This window comes from Pempheris klunzingeri, chromosome 4, assembly GCF_042242105.1.
Source record: "Pempheris klunzingeri isolate RE-2024b chromosome 4, fPemKlu1.hap1, whole genome shotgun sequence".
NCBI lineage: Eukaryota > Metazoa > Chordata > Actinopteri > Acropomatiformes > Pempheridae > Pempheris > Pempheris klunzingeri.
The window spans coordinates 25,843,798-25,864,885 of record NC_092015.1 but is presented as its reverse complement, the minus strand read 5'-3'; the positions used below and the strand labels follow the sequence as shown (position 1 = coordinate 25,864,885).

General features: G+C 40.7%; 1 protein-coding gene across 1 annotated transcript in view; it reads left to right on the top strand.

The window, feature by feature from the left end:
* The window catches only part of LOC139200010 (solute carrier family 12 member 9), a 62,649-nt gene that overhangs the window by 30,772 nt on the left and 10,789 nt on the right, over nt 1–21,088 (top strand). The window contains exons 8-9 of the mRNA XM_070829239.1: nt 3,156–3,238; nt 11,475–11,599. Of these exons, the coding sequence (XP_070685340.1) occupies nt 3,156–3,238; nt 11,475–11,599 (208 nt within the window). The remainder of the gene's footprint in view (nt 1–3,155; nt 3,239–11,474; nt 11,600–21,088) is intronic.

Below are 21,088 nucleotides of genomic sequence, written 5' to 3'. Positions count from 1 at the left end.
TTTTTTCGGTTGAAGACTTTGAATTCCTTTTTCTGACAACAAGACCTAGCAAGATTCACAAAAATACAATCAAAACAAAACAATGCAGCTACACAATATACAAGGAATCGTTTGCTGTACATTCTATTTAAATGGAGCATGATACCTGAAACCAATTCTGCCAACATTAGTGCCAACGTGTGGGTGATGTCATGCCTCTATTGGATAGTCCAGTTAAGGGGTGACAGGAAATAAGGGGAGATAGAGAGATGCTAGACATTTTGTCTTGGAGTGTAGCCATTCAAAGCAGGTAGACACTGTTGCGTTTCATGTCATGTCAGCCGAGCAGTTATTCCCACAGTTAGTTCCATATCAAGAGAACTTAGCATTTGTGTGATTTCCATCTCCTGTCTCCCCTGCCTCTCCATGTGAATCCATGCTGCCCACTGCTTTGTCATTATTAATGACTGTGAGCAACTTCCTTATCCCACCCTCTGCTCCTTTAAGTCAATTGCAAATTGATTTGGCCTGTCTCTGTCTGTGTTTATAGCCATTTGTGTGTGTGTGTGTGTGTGTGTGTGTGTGTGTGTGTGTCAGGGGAGGTAAATGGCTATATTAGTGCGAGTTCCTGTGTGGGGTGGACAGACAGAGCAGACTTGTTCACCAACAGCCAGGGTTAACTTAGATTAATCTGTTTAATTAAGAGTCACTGACTGTGGAGCCATGAATGTGTGATGTTTTTGAAGGGAGGGTGAAATAGTCAGTATGACCACACTGTATGTGCATGAGGATGAGTGTGTGTGTTGTTCTTGTAGTTGTCATTCATGCATGCTACTCACAGTTTAACCTTGCCATTGTCCTATGCAAACAAAGTGATGGATGCGTCCATTTTCCAACACACACACACACACACACACACACACACACACACACACACACACACACAGTTTCAGCCATCCCACACATCTTCCAATTCTTTCTTCCCTATAACTCTCTAATCTCTAACGCCATCATCTCCGTCCTGCCTTTCGTCATCCTCTCCATCACTCAGTGTAGTCCTCTCAGTCGCATTGATTTGATTTTAAAGTGTCACTGATTTAATTTCAATCCTTTATCAGCTGCGAAATGTAGTCTTAAACTTGGATTCCCCGTTCCACCAACCGCCTCCTCCCTCCTCCCTCCTCCCCCCTCCCTCCTCCTGTCTGTGGAGTCTGTCCTCTGCTGTACAGAGCAACAACCGCATTCAACCCACAAGTCATCATTAAGAGACAAAATGTCATGTATGAAGGGTGAGGGTGAGTTTAGATGAACTGTCTTCCAGTAAACCATAGAGCCATATAAGGCATTAGATAGAGATAAGTGTCACTTTAGTTTATCTCCCTGACTGTCTTGCCCACCCACTCACTTTCCCCCTCTTTCTCTCTTTCCTGACTATATGTGTAGCTAATTATTATGTGTAGCTAAGAGAAATCCACAATCCATATGTTTTAATATACCTTTAACTACTATGACCAGTTTCAATTTTTCCATAAAACTTTCACCGGACCCAGCATTTAATAAGTGTCATTTTTATTTTATGTTATTACTATAGTTCATGTCTTCGAAGGTGACATATTAACAACTGAGTAACTGAATTAGCAAATGTCCAGGCAACTTATGGAATACATTGATGGGATTGTGCTGCACTGTACCAGTGATATGATGTGATCACATGTCACAACACTGCGCAGTGGTTTGTAATACTATAAAATGATTTTGAGATAAAAAATTTGAGAAATGACAATTTCTGCTTAAACAAAAAGGACCCTACATATCTATCTCTGAAAACATTTTGGAAAGGATCACTACAAACACCCATAGTAACATAATCTGAGCTTTTCGTATATACTGGTCATTTAGACTTTTAGATTTTAGATTAAAAAAAAAAAAAAGGTCCTTATTCACTTATTCAATTATTCACAGGATGGGGAGAATGAGATGGTGAGGGGAGATGGCGAGAAAGGGGGCAGTGGGAGTAAGAGGGAGGATAAATCTAAATATGCTAATTAAATAAATATCATATATCTTTTCCCTGAATCGATGACTATACCTTTAATATGATGCATCAAGAGTTGCAGAAGTTATTTTAGTGCAAAATTGTGTCTTTGTGTTATCATCTCTCCACTGCGCTCCAACTTGACGAAGAAACACTGACTGTTGAAACACTTTGGAATATGCCCACGCGATTGTATTAACTCACACTCCTGAAGACTCATTAACCTCCAGATTTGGCTGGCCAATCTGGAGGTTCAACTTTTTTTTAGTACGAGTGTCTGTGTCAGCAGCCCAGCTGAGTCAACACTGCGGTTTTGTTGAAATTAATATGGTGGCTGTCTCTTTTCACACAGTGCTGACATTGGTCTAAATACGGCCTTAGCATTTATTTAAATTAAAAAAATCGAGATGAACACATGTGTCATATTTACCCCGTGGGATCGGGTATACCGTCGCAGTACACCGTAGGAGCAATCAAAATCTCCACAGGAGTTGGTGGGGGACGGATGGCACATGTGCAAGAGCAGCATTAATTGTCATATATCCTACAGGGCTGAGTCAGTATGGGATTAAAGAACTGTTCAATGCAGACCTCCACTGCATTGTAGTTTTTCACTATTCTATTTTCTATTTTTGAGCGAATCACCAAGAAAACCTCTAGTGCCATCCAACTTTGAATGCTAAGTGAACATGTTCATATTTTATAGAGACTTGTGGGCAGTAGAGTGTCAAAAAGCATTAAGAATAGCACTGAAGAGGAGGTGTCAATAAAGCAGCTCAAGTTAAACTGTGCACGTATTGACAAGTGAAGGCATCACTTTAAGTGACATCTGATTGACAAGTCATGTTCACCTCCTGTCTCCGTTCTGCCACACCCACAGTGGTGGGAGAAATACTTGCTGACATTTATTGGAGAGTTTTGTGGAGGAAACTCTCCATCAAAGGATGGTATTTCATTACATTCTTTCTTTGGTGAAACTTTTCGATCCGCATTTATATCCACGGTTTCACTGAAGTGGGTTTTGAAGGTCATTGCTGATATTTTTATATGAAAGCTGCTGCTGGAGAATATTCAATGTAATTTTCATGCCAATAATTGAAGGATTTGTTGTTTTCACCGAGATCTCGTTTCATGCTTGTAGGTAAGGCGTTATCTCCGGCTAAGAAGACGTCCCACAGTGGCAACCCCTGGGTCTCAGTGCTCATCTCCTGGTTCCTTGTGCAGGTCAGTGGATATGAATAATTGCAGTGATGGAGACGGTCAATAAAGGTATTTGTTACAAAAGTAACAGGCAGCAATAATCGTTCCAGTAAATCTGCCAGATAAGGCATCAAAGAACTGAAAGATGAAAAAGCAATGGCACTTTATTTTTCTACACTCAGCACCACATTTCCTCCAAATTTCAGACCCCATTTCCCTGAAGTGAGACAACGTTCAAAAGCTGGAAATGAAATGAAAAGAAAGAAAGTTTTTAATTGCGTTCACTCATTTGTTGTTGTGTGATCAATGAGCCTAAAAATGTCGAGGGACGAGGGTCAAGAATACAAATACAAGCCTGGCCTTAGACTTTGTTTTAAATGTTTTAGTGAAATCAGTATATCAGGGAGAAATTCCTGCTGATTTTCTGAGGCAGTGAAGCAAAGCACAAAAGGAAGGAAGAGAGGCCTCAAATGCTCCTGTTGTTTGGAGTGTGAAGTCTTGTCATAGAAACTTTCCTCAGGCAGGAAGATCAAAAAGACTTCCTGTTTAACACAAGAGAATTCTTCTTTCAAACAGAACTGATTGATTCAGAGGAAAAACTAGATCAGTTTGGGCATTTTGATGTCTTTGCTCTGCTCTGCTCATTCTGCATCCATGCAGACGTTAGTTAGCTGTTTAGTTTTGTACATTTGCGTTGAACAAATGATGCTTGAAGTCATTCGTTTTGTTGAGTAATGCATTCCAAAAACCAGACACCACTGGACTCTCTTTGGTTTAGTATTTGGTTAAGTATGAATAACTAAATGAAGCGATTTAATTGTATTGTTTGCCACCAGGCAGATCTTACAGAAGACCCTGTGAAAAGATGTAACTGTCAGTTAAGAATCACAACGGTAATTTGAAAAAACAGATCAATAGTCGTTTCTTAACACATTCACTAAGTGCTTTCACAAAGGACATAAGCGACAGTAATGAAATTACTTTTTAAAACCTGAAGTAGCAATGTGACTTGTGTATGAGTTTTCATTTCATTCAATGCATGGCCACCCTTAGTTCCAACTCCAGGCTGTGGAGCTGTGAGACCTCAGTGAGCACGCATGTACGTGACAACTTAGTAAGTTAGAAATATAACTTGGAACAAGTCACTGCCTTCATAATTAACGCGTACAATTTTGAGGTGAAATATGGAAACGAGAAGTCATTAAAGGGGTGCTAAATTGGGGTAATGTGTTTTCTTCTCAAAATTTCACTAAAAAGCCAAGTGGCTGCATTTGGGTGCAATTGAAAACAATTAAGTGCTTTTTTACTGAGAGCTGCTAAATTTAGAGAGTCACAGTATTTGAGATTGGATGAAATGAAGGCATGAATAACATTCTCCAGGTGAGCAGCAAACAGAAATGGCTTGATTTTAGACATACCTATTAAATGATAAAAACAAGACTGCACATCACCTTTTACTTTACAGAGTTCAGATTTGAATCAAAGTTACTCACAAATTTATGAGGCATTACCACAAGATTATGAGCTTATTCTTTTTTTATTGCCAGTGTGTATGTCCCTTTCACATGTATCTGGTGTAGTTACAATGGCACAGTGTGTTTGTCACAATCAGATTTACAGCTAAAAGATGTGCTGTGGGCAAACATGCAGTGAATCCAGTCAGGAGTGCAGTGGTTCATGACCGATCCATCTGGGCTGCTCACTACCAAAAGTCACAAAGTGGGCATTAGTCCATGCAGAGCTGCCTTTAACCAGTCAGATGAACCTTTAACTAAAAGAAGATATGTTATTCCCCCAGTTTTGTCCAAATTCATTGGTGTCTAAGAAGTGCAAGGGGGAGCAGTGTAAAAATGACTTCAAGAATAGACAGGGACCGATCAGGCAGAGTGTAGACTTCTGTCTCTTTTATTGTGTCTTCTAAATGGGGAAAAGAAGTCAATTTAAACCGAGGACAAAATATTGGCAGAGGGTAGGAGGGTGAGTATAGAAAGACACAAAAGTGGAGGAGGATCTTGGGAGCAAATAGGCCTGAATATCCCATCATTATCAGAGGTGAGTGTTAAAGGCTGAATGCCTTGTCATTATTTGCACTCTCTCTTCTTTCACTCCCTGTCCCTCTCTCATCCTCCTCTCTTCATGCCTTGCCACTCTCCAGGAGTGGAGGAGGAGCAATTAGATGGAAATCGTTAGCTGCACCACTGTCGCCATCAGAGTTCATTGACTCTCCCGTCCTCATCCTCTGTCTCTCTGCCTCTTCCTCTGCCATTTGAATGATTCACTGATGACAAAAGTCTGATTGTAGTCTTGCCTTGAACACTCACACACGCAGGAGAAATGCACAAGCCAAGCCTTTCTGTTATTGGACTTTTAAGGGGAAATGAGCACACTGCAAGAGCAAGGGGAGATGAAAAGCGCAAAAAGCAAAGGATAGGTGAGGTAGAAGTGAGATGTAGCCCAGCACAAAATAACGTTTGAGAAGATGGATATTAGGCATGATGACATTGAAATTGTACAAATGCCAGTCCGTTTCAGTCAGCCTCTCCAAGAATGACAATCTTGTGATTGTGAGAATCAACAGTAAATTGGCCAATACTACAACATTTGAAAATATTCATGAATCCCTTTTAAACTAGCTTCACAATTAGTCCAGCCTTAACAATACCCTCTATTTGTACTAATCACTGCTTTTTCCTGCCCAAAAACAATCCATTTCAAAACCGCTATTTTAGCAGCAGTTAAGTAATCAAGCCTGAATCTCAACAAAAGCTGTTGTAGGGGGAAGATTTATTGGAAACTGTGTGATGAGAAGGGGAATTGGGCCTTATGCATTGACTATGTTTATGTGCACCAAATATTCCCATTTTTGACCCTATTGAAGAAAAGACAATATTCCTACTGAACTGTTGGCTAATGAAAAGGAATATTCTACTAATATTCACGGTTACATGCTTCTCATACCAAAATATGTAGACATGGAACGGCGGGAGCTCTTCCACCAGTGGCCGACACTGCACAAACACAGCCTCCCTCTTTCATTCCTTCAACCACCTTCTTGGCACTGTGATGTTTGCACATATCCACAAACATGTTGATATCTGAGTCTTTCAAAACGTGCTGTGTTTTTCCTTCTCACCAGAAATGTCGGCTTTTCTTTCAGGCCTGTATCTGTACTCTCAGCCTTGTAACTGTTGGCTCGTTGATTTGGCTCCTAGAATATGGTGTTTACATATTTTTCATTAATATTGTCATATTTGGATTAATGGTGGAAGATTAGCGTGCATGTGAACATGCATCCTTAGGGTGCAGCTGAATTAAACATTCCATCATTCATCCTATTTGCAGTGGTCATCCATGATGTGGGTTCCCTTCGCAGAAAGGAAAGCAAAGAGGCCATATGTGCCTTATGTGCTTCTTTCTAGCCACTTCCTTCAGCTCTTTTGTGGAAGAGCCTCATAGTCTCCTCCTAGCTGGATATGCTCAGAACACCTCCACAGGGAGGCGTCCAGTAGGCATCCTCGTTCAGAGGATGGTTTTATCTTTTCAGTCATTACCTAAAGCTCTTGACTATAGATGAGGGCTGGAATGTAGATTGAATAAGTAAGTCAGGAACTCTTCTCTAGGGTTGCAAAATTCCAGGAATATCCAAGATGGAAATAAAGGGGCTATTTGCTCAGGCTGATCATGATGAGCACTATGTTCTTCAAACCAAAATCCCAAAATAGCAACCCCCCCCAAAAAATGGTGGCAATTTGTCTTACAATAATCACTAATAATCTTTTCATTCATTCACAATTTCATTTCATATCTTCTGGATTATGTCTCAATTAAACTATTTCAGAAGATATTTATTGCTGTATCTGCATCTGAACCCAAGCACACACTTAAGCACGCACTGTCCAATCGGTTCCTGTAAACTGAAGTCCTTTCTGGAAGAGCACTGACTGTAGTCCAAAGCATTGCTCAGCTGCTTCCACTCAATTGCTTTTTTATTTAAAAAGTATGTGTGAATCCACTTATTTTAGTTACATTTATGGGAATTTATGCACACTGCTTCCCAGCAAAAGCAGCCTTTCAAAACATCACAAAAAAAATATGCCCAGGAGAGATTCATCACACTCATACACACACATCTCGTGCACACACATAATTGTGTGCTGTGACCGCAGTTGTCCATGCTGGCTTGTGTCTGAGTTAATGGCTAATTAATACTCTAGTAGAGCTGGCTCCCAAGGGAGCGCTGGAGAGACACCTGCTGACTTTGACTGCCAGAGGTCAGAGATGCTCTCTTACCCACCTTTTCTTTTTTACTCATCTTTCTTTCCATCTCATCTTTTCCACTCTTCGCTCTCCCCTTCTCCATCCTCATTGCTCCCCCGGTTCATCGGTTTTTCTCTCTTTCTGACCGCCTGTCAATAATGCGACATTATTAATCTCAATTCCCCACCATTACCGTCTCTGCTCTCGCTCCTCTTCAGTTTACTTCTGCTTCATGGTCACAAGGTTAGTGATCACAGAGTTGCTACTTTCTCCCAGCCATAAATACCAATGATATGCCCTTGAGCTTTAGAAAATATAGTCCAACTCCAGTTTCTCTGCAGCCAATCATAAAACACATGATAATTGGAGAGAGAGAATATATTTTGTGTTTGTTCCAAGGTACAGTACAGTAACTGTTCCTTGTTGTGTGCCATCAGTCTCAGCAGCTCCTTACAGATAAAGAGAGCAGTACAGAAGAACTAATGGTGGCCTTTGCCTCCACCAAAGTGTGAAGGTGTGGTCTCCATTGTGTTTGTGCCAGTGCACAATTCAACTCAAAGTCGTTGGTAATGAGTGTGAATAAAAACATACATCAATATTGCAGTAATTAGGCTGCAGTTACCTTGAAGAGTGGACTTGAACTGATGTGGTTTAGTTTACTCTTCAGATTCTTCAACATCATGCAGTTTCAAGTCAACTACATCAGAGGTTTAAGGAAAAAAGAGATAATCCTGGTTGTAATAATTGCTCATATTGATGGGAACTGCCTTTACAAGAAAAGTATAAACATGAGAACTTTAGTATGAAGGGAATACAGCATAAATCAGATTTAAAAATAAACTACAAAGGTTCCTTAAAACTTAAAAGCTGCACAGACCAACATTTGTGTTTTAATAGTGGATCAAATGATTAATGTTATGTGAAAGGTGTCCTATATAGTGACAAACATACAGGGATTCATGCCTCGACTCTTGAATCTTGAATATCATAGAACATGGCAGAGAGTAGTACTTTATAACAGAGTCATCATTTCCCTCCTCTATTAGAAGTCACCTAATACTCCTCAGTCAGGGAGGGAGAGTGAGTCTCATGCATTCATGTGCTGTATTATTACATGTACGACTCTCCCTCGAAATCAGGCAACACAGAATACTAAATGTTCCAATGACTTGGCTTCTCGTAGTTGCTGTAGCTAACATGCAGTAGCTGATAGCATGCAGCAGATACCATCTTAATTAAAACTTAAACGTTACCCGCAATCAGTGGCTCCCAAAGTGGAGTCTGGGGACCACCTGTGGCCCGACACCAGTCCCCAGGAAAAGTAGAATAATTTAATTTTAAGTGTCTTGCTCCCTAGATGTTGCCGAATATGTCCTTTCTGTCTCCTTCTAACTGCAGTGCGGACAGATAATCACATCTTACAGGAGAAAATCTTCAGACGGTGTTTTGGGACCAAAATGGACTAATGCTCAATTATCTGCAGACGCCTGACTTCATTCATTCTTCAATTATTTTGATGACATACGTTTTTATTTGTTTAGAATGCAGAGTTTCTACTATTTACTCTCAATGGGATCTGTCAACCAGTTCCACTGTGAATCTGGTGTAGGCACCAGATGTGCTCGTGGTCCTGCATGTACAGTTGGCGTCACATACTATGACATTATGATTGGCTGTACATTGAAAAGTGTACAGATGCAGAGTGTGCGCGTGGCAGCCTACCATTTAAATGATGACATTTTAATTGTGTAATAATTTGTGTAGAGAAAGAGATCAACATCTAACAAAGTCCAACAATTTCATATTATCAATACAGTGCTTAAATTACATACATAAACTTTATGCCCTGACTTCTTTTTGCTTGTTTGGAGTTAGTGTCTCTAGCTATGGAGAAACTGTCTCTTTACTGAGTCATTCAGGTTCTACACATGACTAACAAAACAAACTAAGGAAGTAATCTATCTGATTGTGTTCCCCCAGTTACACATTTTACATGTCTACCCATAATTACAGCTCAAATTGAATTGGTCTATACTGGGATCTCCAGTATTTGGAGAATATAAAGCAGTAAAAGTGCTTCTGCTCATCTCATGTTCAAGTTGTAGCTATAGGATGTGAGCATTTCATGCGCTTCCGCTAAAAAATTCTAGCAGTCAATTCTTTTTGTGATGACCACTGGGAGTCGTCTGAGTGGTCTGATGTGATCTTCATTGTGCAAGATGAGTCTGACATCAGAAAACTGTTCACATTCATCAGCTGAAGTTTCTCTGAATTTAACACGTGCACGTACAACCAGCTTTGTGACATCTCAACGACCGTAATTTCCAGACTATTGAGCGCACCTGAATATAACCCACACCCACTAAATGTAAAAAGAAAAAAAAAATTGTACATACACTACTCACAAAAAGTCAGGGATATTCAGCTTTCAGGTGAAATTTCAGGATGAACCTAAAATGCATTCTAACCTTTCCAGGTGAACTTAATGTGACCTTCTCTAAACCTTTGAATGCACATGTCCAACTGTTCAGTGTCTCGGTACTTTTTGCACAAGTTGCTGTTCTCTAACAAGAAGCTTAACAGCAACATTCACAACAGGTTTGATCCATGAATCCACCAATACATTTCCTGCTTCAGTTAGAATTGGTATTTAAACAGTCCTCCTCATCCTGCTGTTCACATTCTGACATCATGAGACCAAGACGACACCTAACAGTTGATCAGCAGCACCTCAACACTGGAGGCTTCAAACAGGAAGTCCTCAGACGGAGGTGTTCACTGAGCTTAGAGGGTCACAGAGTGTCATCAGGAGGTTGGAACAGTGATACAGAGACTGGAAGAGTCACAGAAAGGCGAGGAGTGGACGTCCTTTGGCCACATCCCAATTTATTGAGACACTGAACATTTTTTGTTGTGGTTTACCTACCACTGTTGTTAGATTTTCTTTCAATACATTGTTTAAGATGAAGAAATTACCAGTGCATGCTTCTACTTAAATGCCCTACTTTCATGATATAATATCACTGTAGCATTAACTTTTTACATTTTCCATATATTTCACCTGAAAGTTGAATATCCCTAACTTTTTGTGAGTAGTGTATATAGGTCGCACTTGTCTTTAAGCCGCAAGTGTCCACGTTGTAACATGAGATATTTACACAGAAAGATGGTACACAGAAAGATTTTTGAAATTTTTAATTAAATAAATGCTTTTTTTTCCAAACAGTGCCTGTAACACAGCAGTAAAACGGCAGTAACATGGCTTACGTGCAGCAGCTCTATTTCCTTCATCGACAGCCAGATCGATTGCCTTTAACTTAAAAGCTGCATCATATGCATTTCTCTGTGTGTTTTCCATGATGAGGGTGTGTACATGAAGCGCAAAATAACTGTTCAAAACACAATCAAACTAGCGTCTTCCTTGGCACATCATTGTTTAGGCCGCAGGGTTCAAAGCGTGTGAAAAAAGTTGCGGCTTATAGTCCGGAAATTACGGTCGTTTGATCTTGAGTCCAGCAGTTACATTTTTGAAATAAAATATACTTTATTTTCATGGATTTTTCAATAAGGAAGAAAGACCATATAAAACACACATAACTATGTAAAACAGACTGCTTTTAAATGTCTTAAAGCATGTGTCTAGAAGTGGCCTTTTACTTGCATACATAAGTGTGGTGTCGCCTATTTTCATATGAACATAGATGACAGTGAGGTAAACTATGTCAGTTCCTTAGAAATCAGATCTTTTGTCACCATATTTTCACTGAAAAAGCACCTAAACATACAAATCACGTGCTTTATTTCTTATCTTAGAGATACAGATTTGGGAGTGAAAAGGAAAAGGTTACATGGAAAACGATATAAAATTAATTCATATGAATGCGCTCTTCTGTCTGACTTTGGAAAGAGGCATAGATGTGAATGTTAATCCTCTCCCTCTTTTTCCCCCACTCTGTTTCCTTTCTCTCTCTCCCTCTTCCTGTGTTTTGTTCTTTCTCTCTAGCTGGTGCTATTTTCAGGGAAGCTCAACACCATCGCCAGTATTGTCACCATTTTCTTCCTGTTGGTGTATGCTGCCGTGGACTTGGCCTGCCTCGCTCTGGAATGGGCCTCTGCACCTAATTTCAGGTACACGTGTGTCACTTATAATAACACACACACACACTTTACCTGTCAAAATGAAGGCCTGTGGTCAAAACTCACAACCTGCGCTCCTCCTCTTTATTTTCTACTTCCTCCATTGTTTATGTATGTGTATAAGCAGGTGGTTGTTTGCCAGCTGGATGCTGCTATAGCAGTGTACTAATTAAAAGACATAAAACTGGCCACAGCTTATAGCCCCATATTGGAGAGGGACCAGCAGTAAAACTGTGAGTTTGTGTGTGTGTGTGTGTGTGTGTGTTTTTGTGGGGGGACGCAGCCGAACTGGACGCACAACAGCACATTTAGATGCTTAGAGATTTGAATGTACAATGTTTGTGTGTGTGCACCTGTGCGTGCGTGTGTTCCAAGGACACTTGCAATGATTCTGATTTATAAAAGCTCTCCGAAGCCATTTTCACAGAAGCACAAACTGAGGACAGTGTTGGTGTATATGTAGCTCGATGATTACATCACATCAACGCAGCCAGAGTTTGGCATTTGATTCACTCGGAAACTTTTTTATGAGGTGTTCCATATTTTCTCTGTGAGCTGTTGATGGTGTCACATAGAAAATATGTTGTCATCCAAATCTGCACTTTAATTTTTAATTTAAAAAAGTACATCTCCGAATCCAATAACCTATATTGTTTTTCTAAAGATTAAACTCCTCCAGTGGCTGTGAAATACATTTGAACATGATAACTGCGACTGTTTTTATTTGTTATGGAGGAGAGAAACTGTTTAAACACCATGCATCACTGTATTGTTTTGACAGTTTCCCTCCAGCGGTGCATTTAGCGTTATATATTCCTCTGCAGTGATAGTTGGGAATGAGTTGTAAGACACGTGAGAACATTTGCAGCTTCTCACATCAAGGACACATCTGTCAACAGTGTAACAGTGTAAACATACTTTAGTGGTAAAGATAAGTCATTCTCAAATCGAGCTCTTCCTGTAACACTGACTCGTGGCACAACAGGACTCCTTCAACTAGTAGGGGGGCCCCCCATGATACCTTTTTTTCGTTTTATGAGACGTTGTATAGGGGAAAATAGAAGAAGAATACTTCAATTTGCCATGTATTGTTGTACTTAAATATATTTTGATGAGAAGTATTTTTTATCGGGTAAAATGTACCAGACGTTCGTGATGGTGTTGCTAACTGTTAGGTTAGTGTTCCAGGGTTAAAGGCACTCGCATGGAGGGTGAGAACTGCCACGTTTACTCACCTGTAAGATGAGGCTATTGAACAACAGCTGCTTTGTGTTTAAATGTGAGTGCAGAGATGACCAATGTCAAGAGACTTTGGACCAATTCTCTTGTCTCATTTTAGGGAAGGTGACCGATGGAACTCTGTCCCAAAGAATTCAGAGCAAATTTCTCTGCAACTCACAACTCAGGCCTTTTTTACTGCTTCTAAAACTGCATTTTTGTTATGAGCTGTGGAACCATATATTTGGGGAAAACGGAAATAACTGTCCCAATGTTTCGTCTTGTAATATGCCTTCTTAGCATTTAGCGTTCAAGGTTATTTATCATTGTCTAATTCTACCATACATTTGCCCCACTCATTAAGCAATTATTAAGCAAAGTCATATAATTGGATTGTTTTAATATGTGAAAAATAATAAATATGCAGAGAGAAGTGCTTTAAAGGAACTGCTTCCCCAGCACATACAGAGAGCCTGAATAAACGTAGGGAGTCTCTGACTGTACAGTTTGTAAGACATCAAGTTTTGATTATGTCTTCCTGGGGGTGATTGACAAAAAAACAGAGTGAAAATGTTCACATCATATGAAAACACTCAATTGAGGCACAAGGAGCCTCCACCATGCTTCACTGTTTCCTCTAGACACTCATGATTGTACCGCTCTCCAGTCCTTCAGCGAACAAACTGCCTTCTGCTGCAGCCAAATATTTCAAATTTTGACTCATCAGTCCAGAGCATCTGCTGCCATTTTTCTGCACCCCAGTTCCTACGTTTTCGTGCGTACTTAAGTCACGTGGCCATGTTTCCACATCGGAGGTTTGGCTTTTTGGCCGCAATTCTTCCATGAAGACCACTTCTGCTTCTCCAGACAGTAGATGGTGTACCTGGATCCCACTGGTTTCTGCTGGTTCTGAGCTGATGACACTGCTGGACACCTTCCAGTTTCAAAGGGAAGTAAACTGTGAAGTAATGTCTTTCATCTGCTGCACTAAGTTTCCTTGGCCGACCGCTGCGTCTACGGTCCTCAGCGTTGCCTGTTTCTTTGTGCTTCTTCAAAAGAGCTTGAACAGCACATGTTGAAACCCCAGTCTGGTTTGGGAGAGACCTTGCTGATGCAGTAGAGCTACCTTGTATCTTGTTGCTGTTCTTCACCCAGTTTTAAGCCTCCTACAGCTGTTTCTGTTTCAGTTATGACTGTTTCAACCTACATGTGAAATAAATGATCATTAGCACCTGTTTGCTATAACTGGCTAATCATACTGACTATGATCCTACAAAATCCCAGACTTTGTGCAAGTGTATCTAGAAGAATTGATGCTGCTTTGAAGGCAAAGAGTGGTCACACCAAATATTGATTTTTCTTCTGTTTGCTCACTTTGCGTTTTGTTAATCAATAAAAATAAACAATTACATTTTATATTTTTCAAAGCATTTTTACTTTACAGTAAGTCTCTTCACACTGTATTCAGTACTGTATGTTTTTCTGCTGTCTTTCAATGTCATAGATTGTGATAAACTTCAGTGTTTTTCATACATCGGCAACACTTGGGTATCCCACCTAATCATTTAGTTTGCTCTGAATCCAAAAAACAGCCCATATATGTCAGCACTCACTTTTGTTAATTCCAACAGCAGTTTGAGCGCCGTCCGAGGCTTAGCCACAGTTTGTCATGCAGTTAATACTGAATTTAACTCTCAGCCTGTTACCCTCTCAATCTGCAAATCTGCAGCTCTCTTTGAGCTTAATTCAGGGCCCGTTATACTATTGTGATGAGACTGTGCCGGTAGGATGAGGATATCTTGCGGAAAAAGCCAAGTATATTTTTCTTCCTTTGGAAATAATTAGCTCTGATACCACCTGAATGTGCACACGTGTCACTTATTCATTTATTTCTTAATAAGATTTGTAACAAGTGCACACAGTGATTCTTGACACCTGAAACCAGACAGGGCTGTGGCTGTACCGTGCATCATTTCACATTTGTAGGATTATTAAAATGCATCAATTTCAACTGCAGCAAGAATGCACTGTCAACATCAGTACACTGTCCCTACTTTTGTAGTATTGGTATAGTGAGGAATTGGTTGTTGGAGAGTGAGTGCAGCACACTCACAGTGCCAGTGTTTCCCTTGGTGCCTTCCATGTACAGTGCTGTGTGCTATCTGCTCATGCCTTGTTATCACTCTGTGACCGCTGGCAAAGACTACAGGACACAAAGTTAGCTGCAAAAAACTTTTTCCTACCGTTGATCTGTCGGCCAGGGGACCCGGGGCCCCCGGAGCTGATAAGGCAGCTTGTTGTCTGGCTAACCGCCTGCTTTGGGCCTCCTTCATCTTCCCCTGAGTGGCTAATTCTGTTAGTTCATTGTTGCTGTGTCACTGGGCAAATTGTTGTCCACCAGTTGTTTGTGTGTTTATTGATTTAACTTTTACATTTTGGTTTTTTTGGCCCGTGCTCTGCACCCCGTTCTCTCCGCTCTCTGTCTGGCTCTCTCCCACGTCTCTCTCCCACGTCTCTTTCCAGGCAAAAAGAATTAAAAGCCATTTAGCGCCGTCTCTCCCCCTGAGAACTGCTCTGTAATTAGCATAACTAATTTAGCAGAAATATTTCCCTTTCCCTTAAATTTGCTGTTGTGTAGGGGAGGGGAGGGATTGAAATTATGATGTAGCGGAAAAGATGTCTGCTTAAGTGTTTTTATTTGTGTGTATGTGCACGTGCTTGCACAGAACAGTGTATACAACGGGAGAGTGAAGGTATGCAATTTGGAGACTGTTTGTGTATCTGAGATCCAAGTCACGCTGGGTGATTTTCTTTTTTGTTCTGATCATTGATGTGTGAGTGCATCTGCCTCTAGGACTCTGTGTGTGTGTGTGTGTGTGTGTGTGTGTGACACAGAGAGAGTATTTGTCTTCATTTGTGCGTGTTTGTTGTTTTATCTTTGTGTATGTGTGTATTGTGTGAGGAGGGTTTTGTTGGCTGCAGCTTTATCAGCAGTGGCTCCAGCTGTGTTGAGTGTTCCTCGGGGAATGCTCCACGTTCCGCCGCTGATGCTGCACGGACACTGGCCACTTGGACTTGTAGCTTAAAATACGAATGAACACACATAAACACATATATGCACACACCAATCGCAGGGTCACTGGCCAGGATTCAGGACATAAATGAGCGCTCCACACTGATGCCAAAGGATGTTTGTGGAAAGTGTGGAACTTGGTCACACACAGGCGATGACCTTCAGTCAGAGTGGGCCCCTGGAAAGCAACAACAACTGGCACAGAAACACACACGTCTCCAGTCTTTTTGCTTTTACCAGCTCACTACTGTCTGATGTCGAAATGACAGCAGCATTCTCTGCGGAACACCTTGATCTTCTTTGTACTTATCAGAGAATTGACCAACTGAACTATTAGCTCCAAAAACAAAAGCTTTGTCCTCTGCTGGGCCCGTCCTTTGTCCAAATATGAGTCAGAGTGATTTGACAGATTGGGGGGTGTAAAAACCCAGATGGATCATCAACTGTGTCTGGATGGATGAGAGTAGGCTGTTTAGAGAATCATTATCTGTTAATGGAGGGGTATGACTTGATAATGGTTGAGGATAAAGATGCCTGCTTCAGTTCAAACTAGATATTCAGGTTATTTGATTGTGGATCAGAGGCCACAGGCAGAGGTGCATGACTAAAACTGGGGGAGGCAGAAATGTGCCGATGCATTGTTTTCATCAGGTTTATGAAGCCACACATACGCATGGATCTGTTTTCTAAATCATAATCACTGTGAGAACTGGGCACACTCGCACAAGCGTCCACTCTCACAGCCATTAAACAAGACTTTGCATATCAAGACTTACCAATCAGTGAAACTAGCAAACAACCTAAACAACCAAATGTTTTACTCTAAAGTTACATCTCTCACCATATACTACTAGTAATTATAATGATTGTCCTCTCCTTATTATATCACCCACACTGCACATTCATTTTGTATAAATACCAGTTTGTGTATGTCAGTGGCACACACATGGTTTTTGTGCCCCTGGTCTTGTTGAAGCAGACCCTCTATGAAATTGTCCTGTCCCTTTACTGAGCCTCTACTATTTTTCCTCCTGACCTCAGGTCAGGTATTTGCAGCTACACTAGCTGAACTCAGATTATTCATGCCATATTGCACTACACTTCACTTTTCAGAGTTAGTTTACAAGACGTGGAGAAAACTAGAATAGTTGCATAATGTCTTCTGTACCTTTTTTAGAAGAGGTATGTCAAATCTGAGAAAATGTCCCTCGTGACCGTCTGGGTTTCTCAGCTTTATCTTAAAGACTTGATGGGGTGTGGACTATTAAAAGATGTGGGTATTAACCAGGCAGGGAGGGTGTGTTGATTGCTCTTTGAAAAGAGCTTAAGTAATTAGCTTACTTCTTTTCTAAGCTAAACTGTCACATCACCATTCAAAAGGATTTCATTAAAAGTGAACCCATCAACATTCATTAGGCCGTGTCATTCAGTGCTGATTCAAACTCTTCAGTCTGTTCAGTTCAGTGTAAAACTAGACCCATACAAGTGCTGCTTTCAAGGTTAATGGCTCAAAAGCCACTTATTTGCAATAGATTGTTTACCTGTTTTAACTAGGAAATGAAGTACTGTGAGCTGGAAGCTGAGCAGCAGTGCTCTCAGTCACCACTGTAGAGAATTTCAATGTAAAATGCTGCTTATTTGTTCAGTGATTCGAATCAGTTTGGCATCTCAGTGTTAACCATTTGTTTGTACGTGTACTACACACCTCTGTCATACTTGCAGGAGGTAAGGAGTATGTATGTCATGTCAAGTCAACTTGATTTATGTAGCCCAAATGCTATTAAAGCTTATATTATCATGAGAAAACTTGTTGAGGTTTACCAGGTAAGAGGATGACCTGAGATGGATCCCATCATGCACAAGTTACACTGAGAAAACTGTATCATGTTATACCAGACTGATCCAATATCAAGTGATTTCTGAAGTTCTTAAGTGGTTTTTTTAAGTGGGTCCAGTCTCCACTGGTGTTGTGCCAGTGTTGGTATGCTGCCTCACGTAACGTCTCATACACTCACTGACCTCTCACTTATACAACCTGGCATCTCCTGAGGGAGTGTAAGGATAAAGTTTCTGTCCCAACTTTCCCTCAATTATGACGTGTCTTTTGGCTAAAGGCCTGGTCTCCGCTTTCCATCCTCATCGGCCTCTGTTTCTTTTTCTTAATGTCTCTGAGGACGTGATTGGCAGTGATTATTTCAGGTTGCTTTTGCTGTGTCAGCTAAGTGACATCAGTCGCTGGAGAACAAGAGAGATGGCAGAAGGTCTGAAAGCGAGATGACTGTATGGAGGCAGTGCAGAGACAAAAGAGCTGGGTGGGGGAGGGCAGGCCTGTTGAGCGAGCTTTTATCGTAATTACGCTCGCCCTCCAATGGGATGGAGAAAGGATTAAGACGAGAGGATTGTGGACACCGTCAATGCTAAGTGATCAAGTCAAGAAGAAATAGGTACGATCTAAGAAAGGGCTGCTATGTCAGGATGATGCAGCCATCCACTTATAATGTGATGAAGGTTCTTACCAACTTATAACAAGTCAGTATCTTTTATTATCATTACCATCCAGAAGTCTCCCAGAAGCCTTTCAGAAGTCTCAGTGGAGAAATCATTCCACTGTGCTATGGGAGGATTTTACTTAACAGCTTGAGGAATGGCAGTCTTCAAAACCTGCAGTGAAAACCTGCCCAACTCTGACGTCAAGAGCCGCTAACCATCTTAACTAATTTGATTAGCGTGACATCTAGTGATAAGTCATGTTGTCTAAAGGCGGTTTCCACCCTGACAAGAGGAAGTTTTTGAAATTTGCCCAGAATGTGTATGCTCTATGTTCACACAGTCACTGGTTTGAATGTTAAGAGCCAAAAATCCTCTGTTTACATTAGTAAACTCCACACAGCAGGCTCCTGTTGAGCAACCCAGCTGGTGTGATGCTGAATGCCAACGAGGGGACTAGGACTAAGTTATATTACATTATGCTAAGGAAGGAGAACTTGACATTCATACTCTCAGTCCATTGTTTGGTGAGACGCAAAAAAATCAAATATCTCAAGTAGTGGAAAGCAGTCTGCACAGATCTACATATAGGAGAATATGTCGGCTAAAAGATATCCAGTCAAAATATAATTGAGAGAATACTGACGGGATAATTGTTCAATTTCAATGGGTGCCACTTAGTGCATGTCTTGGTCACAATTGTTTAACAAAAAAATAACAGATGGGTTGAAAATGAATATCAACTGATGTATTGATGTTGGATGTTCAGAACTCAAATTAGGATAATTGCCTGAAAAATCCAGCATTGTTCTGTTTCTAAGCACGACCAGTGGCTCTGACCAGTGGGTAGGATAAACTGTGTCACTTACACAGGAAGAGACTCTGCTTTCAGCAGCTTTGATCACTTTCAGCTTTCTGACCTTAGACCTACTGATATTTTTCTTTACCCGTTCCTTATCAACGTAGACAAACTTGACCAATAATGAGTGTCTCTGTATGTAGACCCCACTCTTTCACTTCTGTTCTAATTTAGCTCTCTGATGGTCCCCCTCTGCTGTCCTCTCTATACTTCAGAACTTTTCTGTTGCCTAGTGTTCACCAGTTCCTCCTTTCCCTCTCTTAAATAGCCCTAATCTGTTTGTGGATCCGTGCAATAAGCCTGTTGGTCATTTGAGCTACATTGTGTAATTACAGCTGGGACTATTTTAATGACTGTTTATCCACACGGCCGCAGTTATTGCAGGGAAATTGGGGTCAAGTACATGATCCTCCAAATATGTGAGCTCCTCCATCCGCTGTGTGGCTCCAAGACCCCTTGAACTCATTTACACTTAAATGGCACACACACCCATATATATTAGGTATATATGTGCACGGAATACAACTCATGTACTTAGTCATATATGAATTCAAGCTTGTGCACACTGAGAGATCTACAGCAGTCTGCAGCAGCAGCTTATTATCTATGTGTGGTGTTTGCTTTAATTGCTCTTGTCCCAGCATTAACTCCACATTTGTTTTGATGCTGCTGTGCAGTCATGCATTAGGATGTGGCTCTGTAGTTGTGTGCGTGTATATGTGTGGAGAATTTGAGTCAAAATAAGTAAGACAAACCATAATTACTTATTATGGTTTGTCTGACATCAAGATTTAGATATCTGTTATGGTTCAAACTTGACCTTTTTTTTAAAAACATGTCAGCATTAGCTGCATTGCTAAAATATATATAGATTGAAAAGTTTCATTAGAAAATAATTTGTTTGTCTTGCCAAAGTGACTATTCAACTAAAGTAACACCTCCTAATTATCGCAGAGGGGATGTATGTCATCTTTACTATTATGTGTATCCTGCCCCTGAGTCTGTCTGCATGGATGACACTAGCTGCCACATGCTGTTAATTAGTATTCAGCTTACAGTGGTGGTATGGCACAATGTACAACGAGACCAAACCGTTGCAGCCTGAACTGCTGCAGCACCAGTCACACAAATGATACGGTGTGGACAGGTGTTTAAAAACAAACACCATGATGTCAAAAGCGAAGGAAGAAGTCAAAAGTAGAACCTCTGCAGGGTTTTACTTTTTTAAGTCTTGTATTGGTGATGTCTTGTGCCTCAGAAGCTTCTGTCTTTAAACGCGTCTGTTTTCATTCTCTCATTCTAAACAGCAGGTATTAACTGTCTTCAATATTTCCCATTGATTTTTCTACCTGATAGGGTGGAAATGTCTCAGAATAGGGGGTTTAGATCATCATGTGACACTGAAACTCTCCTGTGAAACCCAGACAAATTAAATTCTTTCATGGGTGTAGCAGCTATTTAAAAGATTCCTCCAGTCGGTGAAAGTTGGTTCATTTTCCATATGGCTTACACACTTGTGAAATGGTTGCTTTTTATAGTCTTTACTTTTAGATGATAAAATGAAAAGGTTCATGCCCACAGTCTCTCATCATCTTTTCACTTGATCCGTACAACATGGTGGTCATCAGACCTCAGGCTGAAAAAACAGGCACAACCAGAATATGTGCATAGGAATGTTTATGATCCACCTGCACTTAGAAAGACGTTATTGCACGGACAATGTCAGATTATAGTTAACACCAAACTATATAAACTCTAACCATCGTCAAGTCAGAGTTGGGTGATTGTTATTTACTGATAAGTGAAATCTGTATTGCTTCCGCTCTAATTTTTACCTCTCCCC